Source organism: Lampris incognitus, chromosome 1, assembly GCF_029633865.1.
Source record: "Lampris incognitus isolate fLamInc1 chromosome 1, fLamInc1.hap2, whole genome shotgun sequence".
Lineage (NCBI taxonomy): Eukaryota > Metazoa > Chordata > Actinopteri > Lampriformes > Lampridae > Lampris > Lampris incognitus.
Window position 1 is genome coordinate 135,178,766 of NC_079211.1, and position 20,068 is coordinate 135,198,833.

Genomic DNA, 20,068 nt, shown 5'->3' on the forward strand with positions numbered 1-20,068 from the left:
TGCATAAAATGGGTTACCCATATGATGGGATATGATGATTGAAAATGATTTTTGACGGCTGCACGTGCTTTATCAGCATGATTTTATTGTGCATTAAAAACTTTACATCGTTTGATAAGGCAAAAAAAGAAGCTGTGTAGAAACAACATCACACAACAACAGAAAGCCTTTGATGGGAGACAACTAGAAAGACAAAAATACAAAAAAAACAAAACCCTTTTTAACATGTCTTGACCTTTCTCAGCAGCACATTTTGTACACTGTACACGATGCTCTCTCAGTGGAGCAGAATATCCAGCAATCGGCATGGATTTTATATGAATTTAGAACTAATTAATAAAAGATACTTTCATGATATCCCAGAGAGTAGAATCAGTTCATCTGGACACAACGTTTAGTGGGAGAAATGTTTCATCACTCATCCAAGTGACCTCTTCAGTCTCAACTGACTGCAGGATGGGAGGATGCGGAATATGGAGCTGCCAGGGAAGAGGAAAAGAGGAAGGCCAAAGAGGAGGTTTATGGATGTGGTGAGGGAGGACATGCAGGTGGCTGGTGTGACGGAGGAAGATGCAGTGGGTGGGAAGAGATGGAAACGGATGATCCGCTGCGGCGACCCCTAACAGGTACCTGCAGTCAGCTGAGACTTAAGAAGTCACTTTGATGAGTGATGAAACGTTTCTCCCACTTAACGTTGTGTCCAGATGAACCGATTCAACTTTCTGGAATTTCCTCACCTGGATTATTGAGCATGCATCAAGACAAAAACTTTCATGATAGTCGGTTTCAATAGCAATGGGGAAACCAGCGGATCACTTCTGCCCTGTCAAACATGATTTCTGTGAGGAGGTTAATTGCATGGGTGTGATGACACTCCAGGAAATGTTATTTGAAACTGAAATGTTTTCCTTGGGAGTATTTAAGTTATTTTTCAACAACACACGTCAAAAAAGAAAAAAAAGAGAACATTTCCTTGAGTGATCAACACCAAAGTTAAGAAAGAAAATATTACATCCTGCAGTAATATTTCCATAACCTTTGACAATAACAGAGGAAGCAGCTGAGCTAATGATGGTACCATATCAAAAGAAGACACGTACATACGTGAGGAGTGAGCCTGATATTGCACCTAAATGTCTTGAAACAGAGTAATGTCAGTAGTTTAGACACAATGTATGAAATCTTTTCACATCAGGCCAGTTCGATCAAGGGCCACTGCTGTGCTTCTTTATTCCCCGAAGCTTTCACCTATTCCCACCTCAATTACCTCTATTCAATTAAGTCCAAGTATCTTAATCCCCTTAGATTTAATTTTCATCTGTGTTACCAATGGCGTTACTGTCCATTTGTTGCTTAGACAATGGCATAAATTATGATTCCAATAACAATGACTACCACCACCACTCCGACACCTGCCAGCACCAGTTTCATCTTCTTACTTTCCCATCTCTTCTTCTGCTTCACCTTCTGAGTGGTCTTCTCAAAGGCTTTACTCTTAAAAAGAAGGAAAGACAAAAAGAGAGTAGACATCATGACATGAAATCACCTCCAAATCAACAAGATCATGCAGCGATACAGCATCCAGATGAGTTCTGGTTGTTGTTGCATGATTACACATTTCTAACATATACAGTGTTAAATGTAAAAAAGTGTAAAAAAAAATATCTGGGAGTCTTTGAAATGAGAAAGGATACCAATAGGGACACTTGGTTGAAAAAAACAAAAACAAACAAACAAAAAAACATATAAGCGATTGCCACACCACACAACTGGATCCCACACCACTAGAAAAAGCTGTGCATTATTGTATCATATAGCAGGTTCTCTGGATATACCCCATGTGGTTTGTTATTCATGTATACCGTTAGGTTAAACCCGAATCAGCGGAACAGAATTTGAGAGCCGTTTCTCTAGTGTGCCTGTCCATCTCACCCCAGACCACCAACCCTTTGAGAACTGTGAGACAGTGTGATGTAACAGGGCCAGCAGGGGGAATGTGGGAATGATGTGACCTACTTGCCTGACCTCTTGATGGACATGCACCTCGTGGCATGTCCTGGTCTCACTCCCTGTCATACTCAGGGAGGCTAGTGTGCTTCATTCATCTTAGGAAACAATAGGAAATACCTTTCTATAAATAGCCCCATTAAACACAATCAGGATGTAAATTGTACATTTGTTTTCCTCTCCAGCTCCACCTAAGATGTATTTATAGACATCAATATGACATTTCCTGGTTTATTCCCTTGACTGTGCTAGACCCCTTAAATCTGTGGAAGGGGCCTCTGTGCAGTGATGAAGTTGTGTTTGCACGGCATGCGAGTTTGTTCCACTCATTCCCTTTGTCAAATCTACCTTGGGATTTCCACAGAGAACTTCAAACTGAGAGAAAATAGTTTGTTGTGACATTAAACAAAAGATGTCCATTTCCACTTGGACAGCTTCTTTAAACTCCCCACCCGCTTACCTTTGCCAGCAACTCATCAGCCCTGTTCTCCAGTTCACCCAGTTTGCCAGACCTCTCATCGGCCTTGTTAAGGTTGTCCAGCATAATGACCTTCACCTCCTCCACCTCTTCCTGGGCCTGCTGAAGGCGGGACCTTCCATTCTCCTTACCAAACAACAAGAAGGGTATGATTAATCAATGACAGATAGAGGTTATTAGTACAATCCCTCGAGATTTTTTTTAGATGCACCAACATGTTTGTCTTCACGTTGTCTATGCTTTTGGCAAAAGAAAGGTGTTTTGTTAAAGATGAGACAAAAATGTGTGAAGGCATTTGATCATTGATTGAAAACAAAGACACTGTGGATGAATACCAGTCTGATCTTGTTGGACTTCTCTATTTTGTGGTGAAATTATTTTTTTCTGGAGGAAAAAAAAAATCAAATCGCTCAAACTGTATTATATATAAACAGCCTTAATGAAAAAAAACACAAAACAAAAACAAAACAAAACAACAGAAGACCAGCCATTTAATCTGCACATCTGGATTAACTGCACCTACAGCTCTGTAGATTTCCATGCATATAAATCCCAGAAAGTTGAATCAATTCATCTCAATACAAAGTTTAGTGGGAAAACGTTTCAACACTCATCTAAATGACTTGGTCAGTCTCAGCTGACTGCAGGCATCCCCATCCTTATAAACAGCACAGTTTCATAAGGACCAAAACCAGACAGCTGACATCAGTTTCATATGCAAACTGCTGTGACCATTAACTAGATTTTCAGTGGCCATATGTACTATTCACAGAGGACTGGGGAATAGCTGCAATCACAGCTAAGTGTGGCCACTGGCCTGTAGATGGGTATAGACTGTGGAGTCCTGGCCTGACAAGGTGGCTCTTCTGCCGTGCCATCCTCTTTGGTCATTATGCAACTGTGCCGTTTATAAGGATGGAGATACATGCAGTCAGCTGAGACTGACAAAGTAATTTAGATGAGTGTTGAAACGTTTCACCCTCTAAACTTTGTATCGAGATGAACTGATTCAACTTTTCCAAGATTTCTACATCGGGAATATTGAGCAGGTGTCTTCAAAACAATAGCTAATTAAGGAATATGCAAATCATGAGCACATTGTTGTTCATTTTAATGATTACCTACAGGTAAGACTTAGACAGGAAATATGAGTGCAGCATGTCTGCAGAAGTGCAGCTGTGGTCTCTAGCAGATGTTGCAAAACAACTTCAAAGAAAGTGTTAATTATTATTAGATATAGAACATCAATAACTAAAACTCAGGTTCAACCATGTTTCTCGTTATCTGGTGGAGGGGAAGGTGTTGTACCACTTGACACTTTGTTTTATTTGGAATAATGTTCAAAACACCAGTGCAGTTACCAGTATTGCCATAGGTGTCAGTAAAATAAACTAAGATAACATTCTTCAGAATTGTAAGTTTATCAGGTTAACATGGATATTACTCCAGTCATTTAAGGTTGTGTGCAGAAAATATTTTTGGTGTGTCTGCGTTCCATATTTTCTTAAAGAGAATAAATGAAAAGGCATTTGATTGGTCTAAATGAAAGCACGTTCAATCACAACCTCATGTCATCTCTGCAAAAATACCGGAATAACAAGTCAGGAGAAGCCTGTGAGGACAAGAAAAAAAAAGAAGCAAGTCAGGTTATGTTGGTTAGAATCAGGCAACTGTTAACAATAACTTTCTTTGAGCAATGGGGCAACTGTGGTATAGCGCCATTTTGCCAAGACCAGTGGCTAAATGCATGACCTCCCCAGATGCAGCGGTGGAGCTTAAGTCTGATAAGTACTGAAGCAGGATATTTTGAAAATAGATAGAATGATTGGTATCCTGACAAGTTTCTCCGTGGCCTTTGACTGGAGAGGAAATGAGTGCCTCAAATGTCACGCCTGTGATGCTGAGTGCTTCGACAGACAGGAAACTAACATGCAAAACAAAATAAGCACTGCCTCAGCATCTTGAGCGAGTTCATAATTCACTATGATTTCTACTCAATCACCCGCACAGACTTGCACAAGCAGTGCACCAAAACTCCCAATAAGTCTATGAAACCAGTTCATAGGAGTTTAAACCTGGTTGATGAGAAATGACAGTCGACTGGTGATGCTTATCAATTGATGCCAATGGGACAAAGCAGCGTAACTTCTTGTGCCACCCCAGACCTTTACATTAGTTGAACTATAGGCTAGTCTGTGTTTGAAATTCCGCTGGCGACGTCTTTACACAGGAACTGCTGCCCATTCAATTTCCCCTCCTTGCTTCCTTCCTTCCTTCACTCCCTCCCTTCTGCCTGAGGTTGAGTGCATAGTACCTGGCATTTTCCCTTTGAAACCCCATCCATGCAATATAGTTGTAGTCTTTGAGAGATCATAGTTCCTCACTGAAACAGTCTGCAAACCAGAATCAATTTTCCAATCATCTATTATTAAACAGGTGCTGTGTGTATGAGATGTGTATAATGGTGGGATGTCGTCATGACGATGGTTTGAAAGTCCAGGTACTTCAACAATACTTTGGGGTTCAAAACGCCTTCATATTCGAATCACAATAAGCTATTCAGTGAGGCTGCGGGTGGATCACGTGTTCAGGTGCGTTCACGGACGAGTCTGGACAAGTGGGGTCAACTATACGCTTGACAAACCATTCATAGGTTACCTACGGTGTCCCATTTGTCCACTATTATTACCTTGAATGACTTTGCTCACCGATAACAATCGGACGTGCAGAAAGGTACCCCACATGACTGAAACGCTAACTTCGTACCCATAAAAGTGAGTTTCTGCAACACTTACAGCTTATTTCATGTCTATTATGTGGAGAAAAAATACATAAATCCACTTACCATTTCTCTCACGTCGCAAACTCTTTCTGACCGAGACTGTCACCGAACGGAGTGCATTTGAAGCCAGAGCTGAGTTGAGTCAAATCAGCCCGTTTCGATTCAGCCTTTTATGTATTCACTTCACTTCCGGCGTGGGGAACTTCTCAGAGGACTTTCGCGACTTTGCGCAACGAGTACTTTTTTTTTGTTTTCGATTTCGTGCTTTCACCTTTCTCGGTTCACTGCTGCAGTTGGGTTGACGGTATGGGAGACACCCACCTCCTTATCTGGAGAGTCCACAGTCCTGACGTCCCGGCCGCGGTGTGACAGGAGACATCCCATAATGTCTGTGGGGGGAGAAAACATGAACACTTCATGACCAGCACATTTGTTGTTGTTGTTTGTTTTGTTTGTTTGTTTTGTTTTTTTAGTGAAGCGCTGTACACAAACAGCAAAATGTAGCCTATGAAATGACCCCGCCCACTTTTAAATCGTTTTATGATGTTTTGCTTTTTTCTACAAGTCCATTAAAGATATAAAAACGCAAATTGGGAAAGAGTGAGGGGCGTCCTATTATACAATACATAATGTCATTTGAAGAACTGATGTTGCAATGTTAATTTGTTTATTGAATAGAATTTTTGGCTTTGCGTGTGTGTGTGTGTGTGTGCGCGCGCGCCTCGTGCGTGCGCGCGCGCGCCTCGTGCCTTGTTTTGGCAGGGGGGAAATGATGAACAGATTATAAACGCAGCCAAATGACATAGCACATTATTTTGTGTGTGTGTGTGTGTGTGTGTGTGTGTGTGTGTGTGTGTGTGTGTGTGTGTGTGTGTGTGTGTGTGTGTGTGTGAAAAATATGCAACTCGGAACAGTTGAGCCTCTTCACACACTTCAAGTAGCCCCTTATTTCCCACAAGCCCATGGTAACTTTACACCATTGCCTGATGTGGGCCCTGATGGGAGTAGCCTACTTTAAATGTTTGAACGACTTTCAGAAGCTGCTGTTCCTACAACAATAACGCTCTTGTCAGGTAGTAACGAAGGTCTTTTGTAGCTCAGAAATATGGCATAGCTTTAAACACATTACGCTGCAGCAAAGACTTTTGAGATGACCAAGGAGTTCTTTGTTATTGTTGACCCACAGACACATATTTAACTGCAACTAAAGTGTGCTCCATTTGAACCAAACACTTGTGACGTCAACTCCAAATTTTTCCTTTGTGTGTTTCTGTTTTGCCACTGATAAAGAGATGACAAGCAGAGAACATGACTCTTTTGTAATTCTATGGCATCACTCCGATGCGCAATTCAGTCTTTGCAACAATCTTCAACTATGCATCCAGTATGCAGCAGCAAGTTTTCCAAATAAAACTTCATCTAAATTCATTCATTCATCATAACTGCCTATGGAAACTTTGATTATTGCTATCGCTAAGTTACATGTAACTAAGAAATCAAGATATAAAAACATTGTAATGCAAAGTGTGACCTTAGCTTAGTTCATTATTCTTTTTTCCAGTTTCTTCAAATAATGAGCTGAACTTTGTATAGAGCTTCTCCAAGGGTTTGATACGTGGATTTGCAATACTAAATAGTAATGGATGTTAAGGGTGAAGATTGTTTCTGCCAGATGCTCTCTTTTCCTCTAGTATGGAAATCTGGTGCATCTTCATAGGCTAGATTGTAACCAAAAAGAATTGATAAAGAAATGGAGGATAAACCACCAGAGAGAATTTCTTGATTTTGATGCCTGAATGTTGAGATATATCTACAACAAGTAGAAACATTCAAAAACCCTTTAGAAGTGATTCATTCTTCATTAATTTTTTCTTATTAGTCCTCGTCCTTTATAGAATGTGAGAGTCCAACGACCCAGAGGCAGCTGACAGAAAGAAAACATTAGCTGAGCATTTACCAATAGGCCAGTATACAGGATGTGATGTAATAATTTCTTGTGGCATATACCATGGCAGGCACTTACAGCCCAACCCAGGCAAAATAACTGGAGTGTAAACCCACAGACAGTTACAGAAGACATCAGCTAATGCCATCATAACTGGACTACACCCATCTCACTGGCATCAACATTATAGAGCAGCTGTTCCAGATGTAGCCTTGTACAATTAAATTAACAATCATTAAAAAAAGGGAAATTGTATCATACAGCAGCAAACAATTGAATTGGTTCATCTTGGGAGAGAGATCCCTCCTCTGTTGCTCTCCCTGAGGTTTCTTCTTATTTTTTCTCCCTGTTAAAGGTTTTTTTTTTAGTTTTTTTTTTAGGGAGTTGTTCCTTACCTGATGCGAGGGTCTAAGGGCAGGATGTTGTATTCTGTAAAGCCCACTGAGGCAAATTTGTAATTTGTGATAATGGGCTATACAAATGAAATAAAATAAAATTGACTTAACTTGAACTTGGCTTGACTTATACAGTCTACAAGCTAAAACAACATGTTAACAGAACTACTGTACAAATACATAGTAGGCTTTAGTGTATATGTGCTATCTCTATATACACTACATATACTGTATATAGTATATTGTACAACCCATGTAAAGTAGCATCCTCTCTAATGTAAGGTTTGAACAGAAGGCAATGTTTTCAAATACAAAGGACATAATGTTAAAATCCAAAGTGCCACCTCTTAAACTCCCATGTTCCCGGTGTGATGGAAGGCTTAAGCACTCACCTATGCTTCTCTGATGTTGAGAAAAGCTGGACAGACACGACACCAGGGTTGTCAAGTGGGCTTCTACTTTCATCAGCATTTTGCTAATTGGGCCCACGGCATCAAGGTTCAGTGGTGCGTTCTGGAACCCCAGAACCCCCCACCCCCCTGCATCTGCCTAGCCAGCTTATTTGGGAGACCAGCTGGGGTCTTTCCTATTCAGCCAGAGCCACTGGCTACTCTGCTCTGCCACCCCTGAAGTTTACTTAATGGCCTGGTGTAGCACTTGGCAACTGATCCCCAGGTCCCTCATCAGCCTTAAAGTTAATGTTGCATGAAGCTTTGATATCCAACTTCTACAGGGCAGATCTTTGCCCTCCAGCCCTGCTGTTCTGCCTCCACTGCAAGCTCTGTATATTGCAATTTCTTTCTTTCAAAAGCTTCCTGCACAGCAGTTTCCCAAGGGACTGTGTGCGCCATAAAGTATACCATGCACTGAGAGTTGGACCACAGGACCAGATCAGCCCTCAAGTTGGTGATGGTTATCTCTGTTGGAACTGTAACCTGTTGATCCACCAGCATCTGCCAGTCCCGGGCTGCCTCCAGCTGTCTAAACCTGGCCCTGGGTGGAATCTTCCTTTGCCTTTGTTCCCCTTCCCAAACAAAGGCAATTGGCATAACTAGGTTGGTTTTTCTGGATGGCAAGGCAATGTTGATTGTTCTCCTGCTTTCCAGAATTGTTGCCAGGCACTTGAGCACTTGATTGTGTCTCTAGGTGTACCGTCATTGGGGAGGCTCACTTTACACCCAGCCAGGATGCGTCTAAGAGTATCTGGTGTTGAACACAGGGGGCATGATGAATCTTCACCCAGCCATTGGTCAAGATCGTTTGGGGTTGGAAGGACATTGTAGGTTGCTTGAATGAGGAAATTTATCCTGCTTGACTCCGTCTCCTACATGTTCCTCCAGCTGATCTTCCATTTTTCCACACTCTCCCATCTCATCCACTGGCTTGTGACACAGCCTTGGCACACCTACTCGACTCTTCCTGTCGGTGGATTTCGGCCATGAGCAACTTCCGCCACTCTAGTGAGGATGCCTTGTTCCAGCAAAGTTGTTTTCCCCCAAGCCCAAAGCCCCAAGCCACTTATTCCATGTTGGACTTGGCCCACAATGTCGCCATGGTGGAAGGCAGAGTTTGCCTGATGTGCCTGCCACATTCTTAGCCACCCACTTCTTTCCTTTTGTCAGGGTTGGGGCAGCAGCTTGGATCACAAGTGCCCCATTGATTCTGCCATGGTCATCTCTAGTCTCACTTTAGTGCATTTGAACTCTCCTGACCATACAGGCCTATGCTGCTCAGGCATGAAGGAACGCCTAACCATTTTCTCACATAAGAGCTGATTGTCCATCTTCCATCTTCTCGACTCTGGTGAGAGTGATGTCATACATGGTTAGTGGCCACATAAGGTGAGGTTGTAACCCAAATTGCAGGCACCAGATTTTTAGCTTGCAAGGCAGCATAGATCGGTTGATGTTCTCCAGACCTTTAATGATTTCTTGCCTAAGCTCATGTGTCTGATCAGTGTCCTTTAGTTTTGATTCATACCATCTTCCTAGACTTTTGATTGGCTTCTCTGACACAGTTGGGATAGGTTCTTCATGGATGAAGAACCTTTGTTCTGTCAGTTTGCCTTTGATTAATGATATCCAACACTGTAAATAAAAATAGTCTGTAAGTGTAACTAAAATATCACATCTAATAGTAATAAACAGTCAATGACAATTAAAACCAAATGTAACAGACAATGGACAAAAGAATTAGACATTCTAGCATATAATGTTTTTCTTAATGTGACATGATAACAAAGTGATGGAAATGGAAGCTAGTTTCAAAACAAAGTGATAATTTTCCAAGTTAATTTCTTTGCATGTTACTCACAATAATATCTTTTTCAAATTCAGATGTTCGTTCACCACATGAGCTCACAACATGCAAGGGTTTTGTATTCGTTACATAACAGGTCATTTTTATTTGAATAAATATCCTTTTGTACATGGCGTGTCTAAATTAGTTTCACCACACAGCTATTCACAACGGTCTTAAACTCATAAACTATTTGGCTGTGGCGATAGCTTTTCATTTAAGGTCTGAAAAAAACCCCAAAACGAGCCACCCCCCAATTCCGCCGAATGACAGGTGCTAAGCAGGTATGGGCTTGGCTAGTACTTGGATGGGAGACCTCCCAGGAAAACTTTGCTGAAAGTGGTGTTAGAGGGCCAGTAGGAGGCAGTCTTCCCTCTTGTCACTAAACAAAAATCCCAAACCCCAGTGCAGTGCCGGGGACACTGTGCTGTAGGAGATGCCGTCCTTCAGATGAGACGTTAAACCGAGGTCCTGACTCACTGTGGTCATTAAAGATCTCATGGCACTTATCGCAAAGAGCAGGGGGCTCCCTGGTGTCCTGACAAAATTCCCAACCTGGCTCTCTCCATCTGGCCACCTAATCATCCCCCCATGTATTTGGCTCAATGATTCCTCCCTCTCCACCTTGAGCTGATGTGTGGTGAGCGTTCTGTGCCAAAATGGCTGCCGTGCATCACCCAGGTGGGTGCTACACATTGGTGGTGGTTGAAGTGAGTTACCCCCTTTAATGTGAAGTGCTTTGGGTGTTTAGATAAAGCGCTATATAAGTGTAATCTACTATTATTATATCCCCCCCCCATCGGTATCATGTACTTACGTTTTGCACCAGTCTTACCTTTGTTCCACACTGTTTCATTGAGAAAACAAAGACTGTGGAAGATTCTGGGATATGGTGAAGCAAAGCACGTAAAATGTTTTTTTCTAGTGAAATGCCCCTTTAATTATGAATCAAGATGTGCAACCTATGTTTGCTGTGCAGAGCTTACCTTTGGTCAACATTGGTTTAATGAAAGCCACAACTGAGATATCTCTGTCTGCCTGCCTTGCCTCTTACAGGTTTTGCCTTTGTTTGGTTACACTTAGCAAATAACTTAGGTCTTAATGTGCACCACCACACTAGTTGTAATTTGAAAATATTACTTTCAGCTCAAAATAACCATTGTTAACTTTGAATTTCTCCAACCAATTCTATATGACAAAGACTTTATACACTCACTGGCCACTTTATTAGGTACACCTTGCTAGTACCGGGTTGGACCCCCTTTTGCCTTCAGAACTGCCTTAATCCTTCGTGGCATAGATTCAACAAGGTACTGGAAACATTCCTCAGAGAGTTTGGTCCATACTGACATGATAGCATCACGCAGTTGCTGCAGATTTGTCGGCTGCACATCCATGATGCGAATCTCCCGGTCCACCACATCCCAAAGGTGCTCTATTGGATTGAGATCTGGTGACTGTGGAGGCCATTTGAGTACAGTGAACTCATTGTCATGTTCAAGAAACCAGTCTGAGATGATTCGAGCTTTATGACATGGCGCGTTATCCTGCTGGAAGTAGCCATCAGAAGATGGGAACACTGTGGTCATAAAGGGATGGACATGGTCAGCAACAATACTCAGGTAGGCTGTGGCATTGATACGATGCTCAATTGGTACCAAGGGGCCCAAAGTGTGCCAAGAAAATATCCCCCACATCATTACACCACCACCACCAGCCTGAACCGTTGATACAAGGCAGGATGGATCCATGCTTTCATGTTGTTGACGCCAAATTCTGACCCTACCATCCGAATGTCGCAGCAGAAATCGAGACTCATCAGACCAGGCAACGTTTTTCCAATCTTCTATTGTCCAATTTTGGTGAGCCTGTGCGAATTGTAGCCTCAGTTTCCTGTTCTTAGCTGACAGGAGTGGCACCCGGTGTGGTCTTCTGCTGCTGTAGCCCATCTGCCTCAAGGTTCGACGTGTTGTGCGTTCAGAGATGCTCTTCTGCATACCTCGGTTGTAATGAGTGGTTATTTGAGTTACTGTTGCCTTTCTGTCAGCTCGAACCAGTCTGGCCATTCTCCTCTGACCTCTGGCATCAACAAGGCATTTTCGCCCACAGAACTGCCGCTCACTGGATATTTTCTCTTTTTCGGATCATTCTCTGTAAACCCTAGAGATGGTTGTGCATGAAAATCCCAGTAGATCAGCAGTTTCTGAAATACTCAGACCAGCCCGTCTGGCACCAACAACCATGCCATGTTCAAAGTCACTTAAATCACCTTTCTTCCCCATTCTGATGCTCGGTTTGAACTGCAGCATATCGTCTTGACCATGTCTACATGCCTAAATGCATTGAGTTGCTGCCATGTGATTGGCTGATTAGAAATTTGCGTTAACGAGCAGTTGGACAGGTGTGCCTAATAAAGTGGCCGGTGAGTGTATTTATGTCTATGTAACGTCAGCTAGCCGGTTTTTAAAATGATTGCTTTTGATTGACAGGTGGGTTCCAGCACTACCAACGGGGGGCATATGGATTGTTGGATGGAGAAAATTTTCAAAAAAATGTTGAAGGTTGCATGAAATCATCCAAACGAGGGACAACTTGTGAACAAGCTGGACATGAAACATGATAGGCATGTGACTGGCATTGTTTTACACAGCAACTTGGTGGTACGGTGGCACAGTGGTTAGCGCTGTCGCCTCACCGCAAGAAGGCCCCGGGTTCGAACCCCGGGGTTGTCCAACCTTGGGGGTCATCCCAGGTCGTCCTCTGTGTGGAGTTTGCATGTTCTCCCCATGTCTGCGGTGGGTTTTCTCCGGGTGCTCCGGTTTCCCCCACCATCAACAAGACATGCATGTTAGGGTTAATACTGCTGTCTGTGCCCCTGACCGAGGCATGGCGAGACAAACTGGGGTTGGTCCCCGGGTGCTGCACGGTGGCTGCCCACTGCTCCTAGCTACACAGCTAGGATGGGTTAAATGCAGAGCGTAATTTCCCTACGGGGATCATTAGAGTATATATATATACATATATGTATATTATAGCGAATTCGGGGGGCAGTCCAGGAACCGCGACAGGCGGGACGCAAACCCGTCTCCCGCTCCGCAAGTGACAACGTTAACCAGTCGACAAAAGAGTCTGACCCGTTAGTCAAGGACCGTGTCTACTTATCCATGCATGTTACAATATATATATATATATATATATATATATATATATATATATATATATATATATATATATATATATATATATATATATATATAAAGACAAGCTGTCCAACTTACAAATGGTGTAGACATCCTAATCATTTTCTTGGTTAACTTTGCTGCTTGCACACATTTACTTGCTATCCCATTTTTCACCAAAAACTGCCAACAAAAAACCCCCCCTGAAATATCTGACTTCACAGAGTTGAGGAGACTGTGTACTTAGAAAAGTGTCAACATCCAACTCCACTTTGCCTCTCGCTGACATACAGAGACACACAAAGATGCTAGTGAACACCTATTACCCGCTGAGAGAGAAATCAAAAACACAAATATGTTCTTTAAAATGGTCCGGTGGGAAAATATAGAAAAAACATGAGCATTCTCTTTTGTTTTTTTTTTCATTTCCTAAATAATCGGCCTCATGTGAGTCTGTGTCAGGGCATGCAAAGCTGCTTGACTGCTAATAGGCTGACCAACAATGGGCATCTTTTGGCCAGCGCTGCACAAACACAAAGACCATATTATTCACCATGCTGCCCAGCCACTCTCTCCATCATCCTGCTAGACACGTCAATGGATGGTTTACGCACATCCACATGACTGGTGGTCTCAATCCAGGATCATTTCCTGGTGATGATAAATGGGCTCTAAGTATTCGTGTGTGTGTGTGTGTGTGTGTGTGTGTGTGTGTGTGTGTGTGTGTGTGTGTGTGTGTGTGTGTGTGTGTGTGTGTGTGTGTGTGTGTTACTAAGACCAAAATGAGCGGCTCTCATCGCTCCAGTTCTGAGGTTGTTACATTGGCTTCCTGTCTGTCAAAGAATTGATTTTAAAACTCTTCTCTTGTTTTATAAAGCACTGAATGGTTCAGGGCCAAACTATATTTCTGATCTATTGCAATGTTATGAACCATCCAGACCTCTCAGATAGTTTGGGACAGGTCTGCTTTCTGTCCCCAGAGTCAAAACTAAACATGGAGAGTCAAAGAAAGTTGAATCAGTTTATCTGGACACAACATTTACTGAGAGAAACGTTTCATCACCCATCTAAGTGATTTCTTCAGTCTCAAGTGACTGCAGGTATCCCCACCCTTATAAACAATACAGTTGCATCACGACCAAAACCAATGATCACTTTCATATGCAAATATGAGTGTGACCTTTCACTAGAGTTTCAGTGGCCATGTGTACTTGTTCACACCGATATTTGCATATGAAACTGATCGTTGTCTGTGAATGTTCTCACTCATCCAGGTCATGGCTATCCAAAGGAGTTGAATCAAGTGCAACTGGACTTGGTATATATCCGTGAAGACGTTTCGCCTCTCATCCAAGAGGCTTCCTCAGTTCGTGCCTTTCTGACTAGACCAAGCTAGTCTGACAGGCAGGTGATGAGACTCAGAATTTATCCTCTAGGAGTCGTTGTCAGAGCTATAGATGTCCATGGCTCTTTGTGTACCGATGTTTACCAATGCCCGTCGCTAACAGAGCCATAGATATGAGTGGCTCTTTTGTGTACCGATGTTTGGACGCGCCCGTTGTTATCGGAGCTATTGATTTGCATTTGTTTAGCAGCGACGGTCGTTGGGGGTGTTACTTTCGACTTCATTATTCAGTGGTCATGAGTCGTTGGAGCCATTAGTGACCGACTGTTCTTGGAGGCTAGGCTTCTTGAGTCTCCTGGGTAGAGATGAAAGGACGGCATTGTAAGTGGGAGATAGGTGGTGTCGCTAACCTCGTCCTCTGTTGAGGGATGGTTTTTCCAGTTTCACATAGATGGCTTCCTTTGCCCCTCTTTCAAACCATCTATCTTCTCTGTCCAAAATGTGTACGTTGCTGTCCTCGAAGGAGTGTGTCTTCTCCTTTAGGTGTAGATAGACTGCTGAGTCTTGTCCTGAGGAGTTTGGCTTTCTGTGTTGGGCCATCCATTCGTGTAGTGATTGGAGAGGTCAGTGCAATCCTCATTGCATTGTACAGCATACACCAGATTGCTTTTTTGGGTGTGTGGTACACGGTCTTTGGGATGAACCAGTCTTTGTCGGAGTGTGTTGCTGGGTTTGAAGTATACCGGGATGCGGTGTTTGTTGAAAATTCTCCCGAGTTTTTCGGAGACTCCAGAAACATACGGGATGACTGTGCTATTCCTTCTGTTCCTTTTCTCCTCGTCGCTCACCTGGTTGGTCTTTTTGGAACGTGTTGCAGTTTTCACAAAGGTCCAACTGGGGTAGCCGCAGGTTTTTAAAGCTCCCCTCAGGTGTTTGTGTTCTTCTCGTTGGGCCTGAGTGCTGCTGGGCACATTGTCAGCTCTGTGTTGCAAAGTTCTGATGACGCTCAGTTTGTGTTCCAGAGGGTGGTGTGAGTCGAAAAGTAGATATTGGTCTGTGTGTGTAGGTTTCCTGTAAACCCCAATGTGGAGACTCCTGTCTTCCCCAATGTGGACGTCACAGTCCAAGAAGGGCAAACTTGTTCTTTACGTCTTCCCTTGTGAACTTAATGTTCTTGTCCACTGAGTTGATGTGTTTGGTAAACGCTTGCACCTCTTGTGTTTGGATTTTGACCCATGTGTCGTCCACATATCTGAACCAGTGGCTCGGAGGTGTTCCTCTGAAGGAGTTCGGGGCCCTGTGTTCTACCTCTTCCATATATAAGTTGGCCACAATGGGCGATACTGGTGAGCCCATTGCACAGCCGTGCATAGCCAACATCTTGACCCCTTTAGTGGACGAAACACCTCACCATATCCAAAACTCCATTGACTTCGTGGACAAGGTCCAAGGCGTAAAACTGGAACCGGATGAAACCATGGTATCCTACGACGTGACCTCGTTATTCACCTGCATCCCAGCCATGGAGGCTTTGGAAACTGTGAGGCAATGTTTGCTATGGGACGACACTCTCCACAATAGGACCAACCTCAGCCCAGACCAGATTTGCCAACTACTGACCTTTGCCTGAACACTACATATTTCCAATTCAGGGGCCAGTTTTACAGACAGAAATACAGCTGTGCAATGGGCTCACCAGTATCGCCCATTGTGGCCAACTTATATATGGAAGAGGTAGAACACAGGGCCCTGAACTCCTTCAGAGGAACACCTCCGAGCCACTGGTTCAGATATGTGGACAACACATGGGTCAAAATCCAAACACAAGAAGTGCAAGCGTTTACCAAACACATCAACTCAGTGGACAAGAACATTAAGTTCACAAGGGAAGACGTAAAGAAAAACAGTTTGCCCTTCTTGGACTGTGACGTCCACATTGGGGAAGACAGGAGCCTCCACATTGGGGTTTACAGGAAACCTACACACACAGACCAATATCTACTTTTCGACTCACACCACCCTCTGGAACACAAACTGAGCGTCATCAGAACTTTGCAACACAGAGCTGACAATGTGCCCAGCAGCACTCAGGCCCAACAAGAAGAACACAAACACCTGAGGGGAGCTTTAAAAACCTGCGGCCACCCCAGTTGGACCTTTGTGAAAACTGCACACGTTTCAAAAAGACCAACCAGGTGAGTGACGAGGAGTAAAGGAACAGAAGGAATAGCACAGTCATCCCGTATGTTTCTGGAGTCTCCGAAAAACTCAGGAGAATTTTCAACAAACACCGCATCCTGGTATACTTCAAACCCAGCAACACACTCCAACAAAGACTGGTTCATCCCAAAGACCGTGTACCACACACCCGGAAAAGCAATCTGGTGTATGCTGTACAATGCAATGAGGATTGCACTGACCTATACATAGGAGAAACCAAACAACCACTACACAAACGGATGGCCCAACACAGAAGGCCAAACTCCTCAGGACAAGACTCAGCAGTCTATCTACACCTAAAGGAGAAGACACACTCCTTCGAGGACAGCAACGTACACATTTTGGACAGAGAAGATAGATGGTTTGAAAGAGGGGTGAAGGAAGCCATCTATGCGAAACTGGAAAAACCATCCCTCAACAGAGGAGGAGGTCTGCGACACCACCTATCTCCCACTTACAATGCCGTCCTTTCACCTCTACCCAGGAGACTCAAGAAGCCTAGCCTCCAAGAACAACAGTCGGTCACTAATGGCTCCAACGACTCATGACCACTGAATAATGAAGTCGAAAGTAACACCCCCAACGACCGTCGCTACTAAACAAATGCAAATCAACAGCTCCGATGGCGACGGGCGCAGCTGGACATCGGAGCGCAGGAGAGCCACTCATATCTATGGCTCTGTTAGCGACGGGCGTTGGTAAACATCGGGACACAGAGCCATGGACATCTATAGCTCTGACAACGACTCCAAGAGGGTAAATTCTGAGTCTCATCACCTGCCTGTCAGACTAGCTTGGTCTAGTCAGAAAGGCACAAACTGAGGAAGCCTCTTGGATGAGAGGCGAAACGTCTTCACGGATATATACCAAGTCCAGTTGCACTTGATTCAACTCCTTTGGAGAAACTGATCGTTCGTTTTGGTCGTTATGCAACTGCATTGTTTATAAGGGTGGGGGTACCTGCAGTCAGTTGAGACTGAAGAGGTCCCTTATGCCCCTTTTCCACTGCATGGTACTGGCTCAACTTGACTCTACTCTATTCGACTCTACTCGCTTTATTTTTGGGATTTTGTTTGCCACTGCAGATAGTATCCCCTCATGGCGAAGCCCCGCTGGTCATTTGTGGACGTGTTGACTAGTTTTTTTTTTAAAGATTTTATTTATATTTAAATAAATATACATATATCTATATTTATTTATCCATCCATCCATTATCTGAACCGCTTATCCCGCTCTCAGGGTCGCTGGAGCCTATTCCAGCAGTGATTGAGTGGCAGGCGGGGAGACACCCTGGATAGGCCACCAGGCCATCACAGGGCCCACACACACACACACATTCATACCTAGGGACAGTTTAGTATGGCCAATTCACCTGACTTAAATGTCTTTTGACTGTGGGAGGAAACCCACGCAGTCATGGGGAGAACATGCAAACTCCACACAGAGGACGACCCCCAAGGTTGGACTACTCCGGGGCTCGAACCCAGGACCTTCTTACTGTGAGGCGACCCCCCTAACTACTGTGCCACCGTGCTGCCATATTTATTTATATTCACATTTTATTTATTCATAGTGGTATTTTCATGTCACCTTTTAGTATCAGCTCAGCTCACTTGGAACCTCGACGGACGTGGTACCAAAAAAAGTACCTGGTATCAGGTACTATCCCTAACTTTTGCCCAATGGAAAACCAAAAAAAGAAAAGAAAAAAGAAGCAAGTAGAGTTGAGTGGAGTCAAGCCGGTACCATGCAGTGGAAAAGGGGCATTAGATGAGTGATGAAATGTTTCTCTCAGTAAACTTTGTGTCCAGGTGAACTGATTCAACCTTCTGGGATGTTCTTACCTGGATTATTGAGCATGCGGTTTTTACGCACCACATATCTGGAACAAACTCCCACAGAACCGCAGGCCTGCTGCAACTCTGCTCTTTTAAATCTAGGCTTGACTTTCCGCTGTGTGTGTGTGTGTGTGTGTGTGTGTGTGTGTGTGTGTGGTTTCTGTTCCACAGCCCCAATGAGGCCAGTACCTATAGCAGTTTTCGTTACTCTGTTGACAAAATGTCCCTTTCAAGCTGATAAGACATGGCCCGGTCATAAATCTCTATGAAGGTTATCACTTCCATGTTCCACTGCCGGACTGGTTCATCAGCCGTGATATAGTTCACTTCCCCAAATCAGCAACAATATTGTGACTGTCGAAACTTTGCAAGCGGATTACTTTTGAACGGTTGTACTTGTGCCATCAGATTTTATTGCTGTTCTGTTGAACATCTGATTCATCAATCGAGATGCAATTCAATTTTCTATGTCAGCCAATGTATTGGGAACAAGGATAACATTTTTTAGGCGATTTTTCAGTTACAGCATCTTTTGAACAATAAGTTGCATAATTTTGACAAAAATAGAAAAAAAATACAAATACCAAATAAAGCTAAAGCTGAAGAGCAGTTGGTGCAATCCCCTCAAAGTCCAATTTCATCCTTGTTCTCTGTCTCCATCTTGTGTGTGTTCCACAAAATGCCGAGGTAAACTTTGTGTGTGTGTGTGTGTGCACGTGTAACTAAGTTCTGTTTATTGTAAATTAGATGAAACCATTTCACACCAAACTCCAATATCAGCATCCTTTATAGGTATACTGGTCATGAACACAGCTATAGTGTGTCGTTTTCATCCCCACGACAAGTGTTTGAGACAACACCAAATTTGCTTTTTTTCTGCTCCACACAACTACCCTCGATAACTCACAGCTCGAATGCCCTTGGCATGTAGCCATGCCATGTGGGGAAAACGCACCGCATCTGTCGGGTTGTGCATTCAAAGTGGGAAGTGTGGGGCACTGGAAACACCATTTTACCCCGGCTAGCCAGCCAACACATCCAGCACAGCGGCTGAAAGCCGGCGGGGACAGAAAATGATCTTGGCCGAGCACAGCATGAATCCTGTCAGCATGGGTGTGTGAAACAGGGTATTAGATGTGGGCTGGTGATTGCTGCTAGTAGATGAAAAAAAAAAAAAAAAAAAAAGAAAGAAAAAAAGAATGACATCTCTGTTTTGTTGTATCTATAATTTATTATATCTGTCATCTAAAAAGGATTGTAGCATATTATCACAAATTGACAAATTTATGACACCTTAACGTACTGAACCTTCAAAATATGGAGATAGACTGATGAAATTCATTATTCATGTTCCCATCCCTCCACCTCGATATGATATAATGTATTTGAAGAAGAAATTCTTCAAATGAACATGGGGGGAAAAAAAGCAACTTTGATGTACAACTTTTTGATTAGCTTGGTTTGATAATTAGTATATCTAGATAAATCTCACTCCTTCATTGGTCAATTAAAAGCAAAGATGTAACACATTAAACACACAAAGACCTTTAAATGTGCAGTCTCGAAAGAAAATGTATGAAT

General features: G+C 43.3%; 1 protein-coding gene across 2 annotated transcripts; it reads right to left on the reverse strand.

Annotated features, from left to right (window-relative positions):
* Positions 1–72: 72 nt before the first annotated feature.
* Positions 73–5,564, reverse strand: vamp5 (vesicle-associated membrane protein 5). 2 transcript variants are annotated; one of them, XM_056291493.1, is made up of 3 exons: positions 5,331–5,564; positions 2,468–2,608; positions 73–1,494 (listed from the first exon to the last, which is right to left on the reverse strand). In XM_056291493.1, exons 1-3 carry the CDS (start codon positions 5,331–5,333, stop codon positions 1,354–1,356), a joined length of 285 nt encoding a protein of 94 aa, XP_056147468.1. In that variant the 5' UTR covers positions 5,334–5,564; the 3' UTR covers positions 73–1,353. The 2 variants fall into 2 exon arrangements, with proteins under 2 accessions (XP_056147468.1, XP_056147461.1); XM_056291486.1 differs by having other exon boundaries at positions 2,468–2,611.
* Positions 5,565–20,068: the final 14,504 nt, after the last annotated feature.

Coding starts and splice junctions, on each gene's coding strand:
- vamp5 (XM_056291486.1), bottom strand. Junction 1,495..2,467: donor CTGATGAGTTGCTGGCAAAG/GTAAGCGGGTGG, acceptor CTTCTTTTTAAG/AGTAAAGCCTTTGAGAAGAC.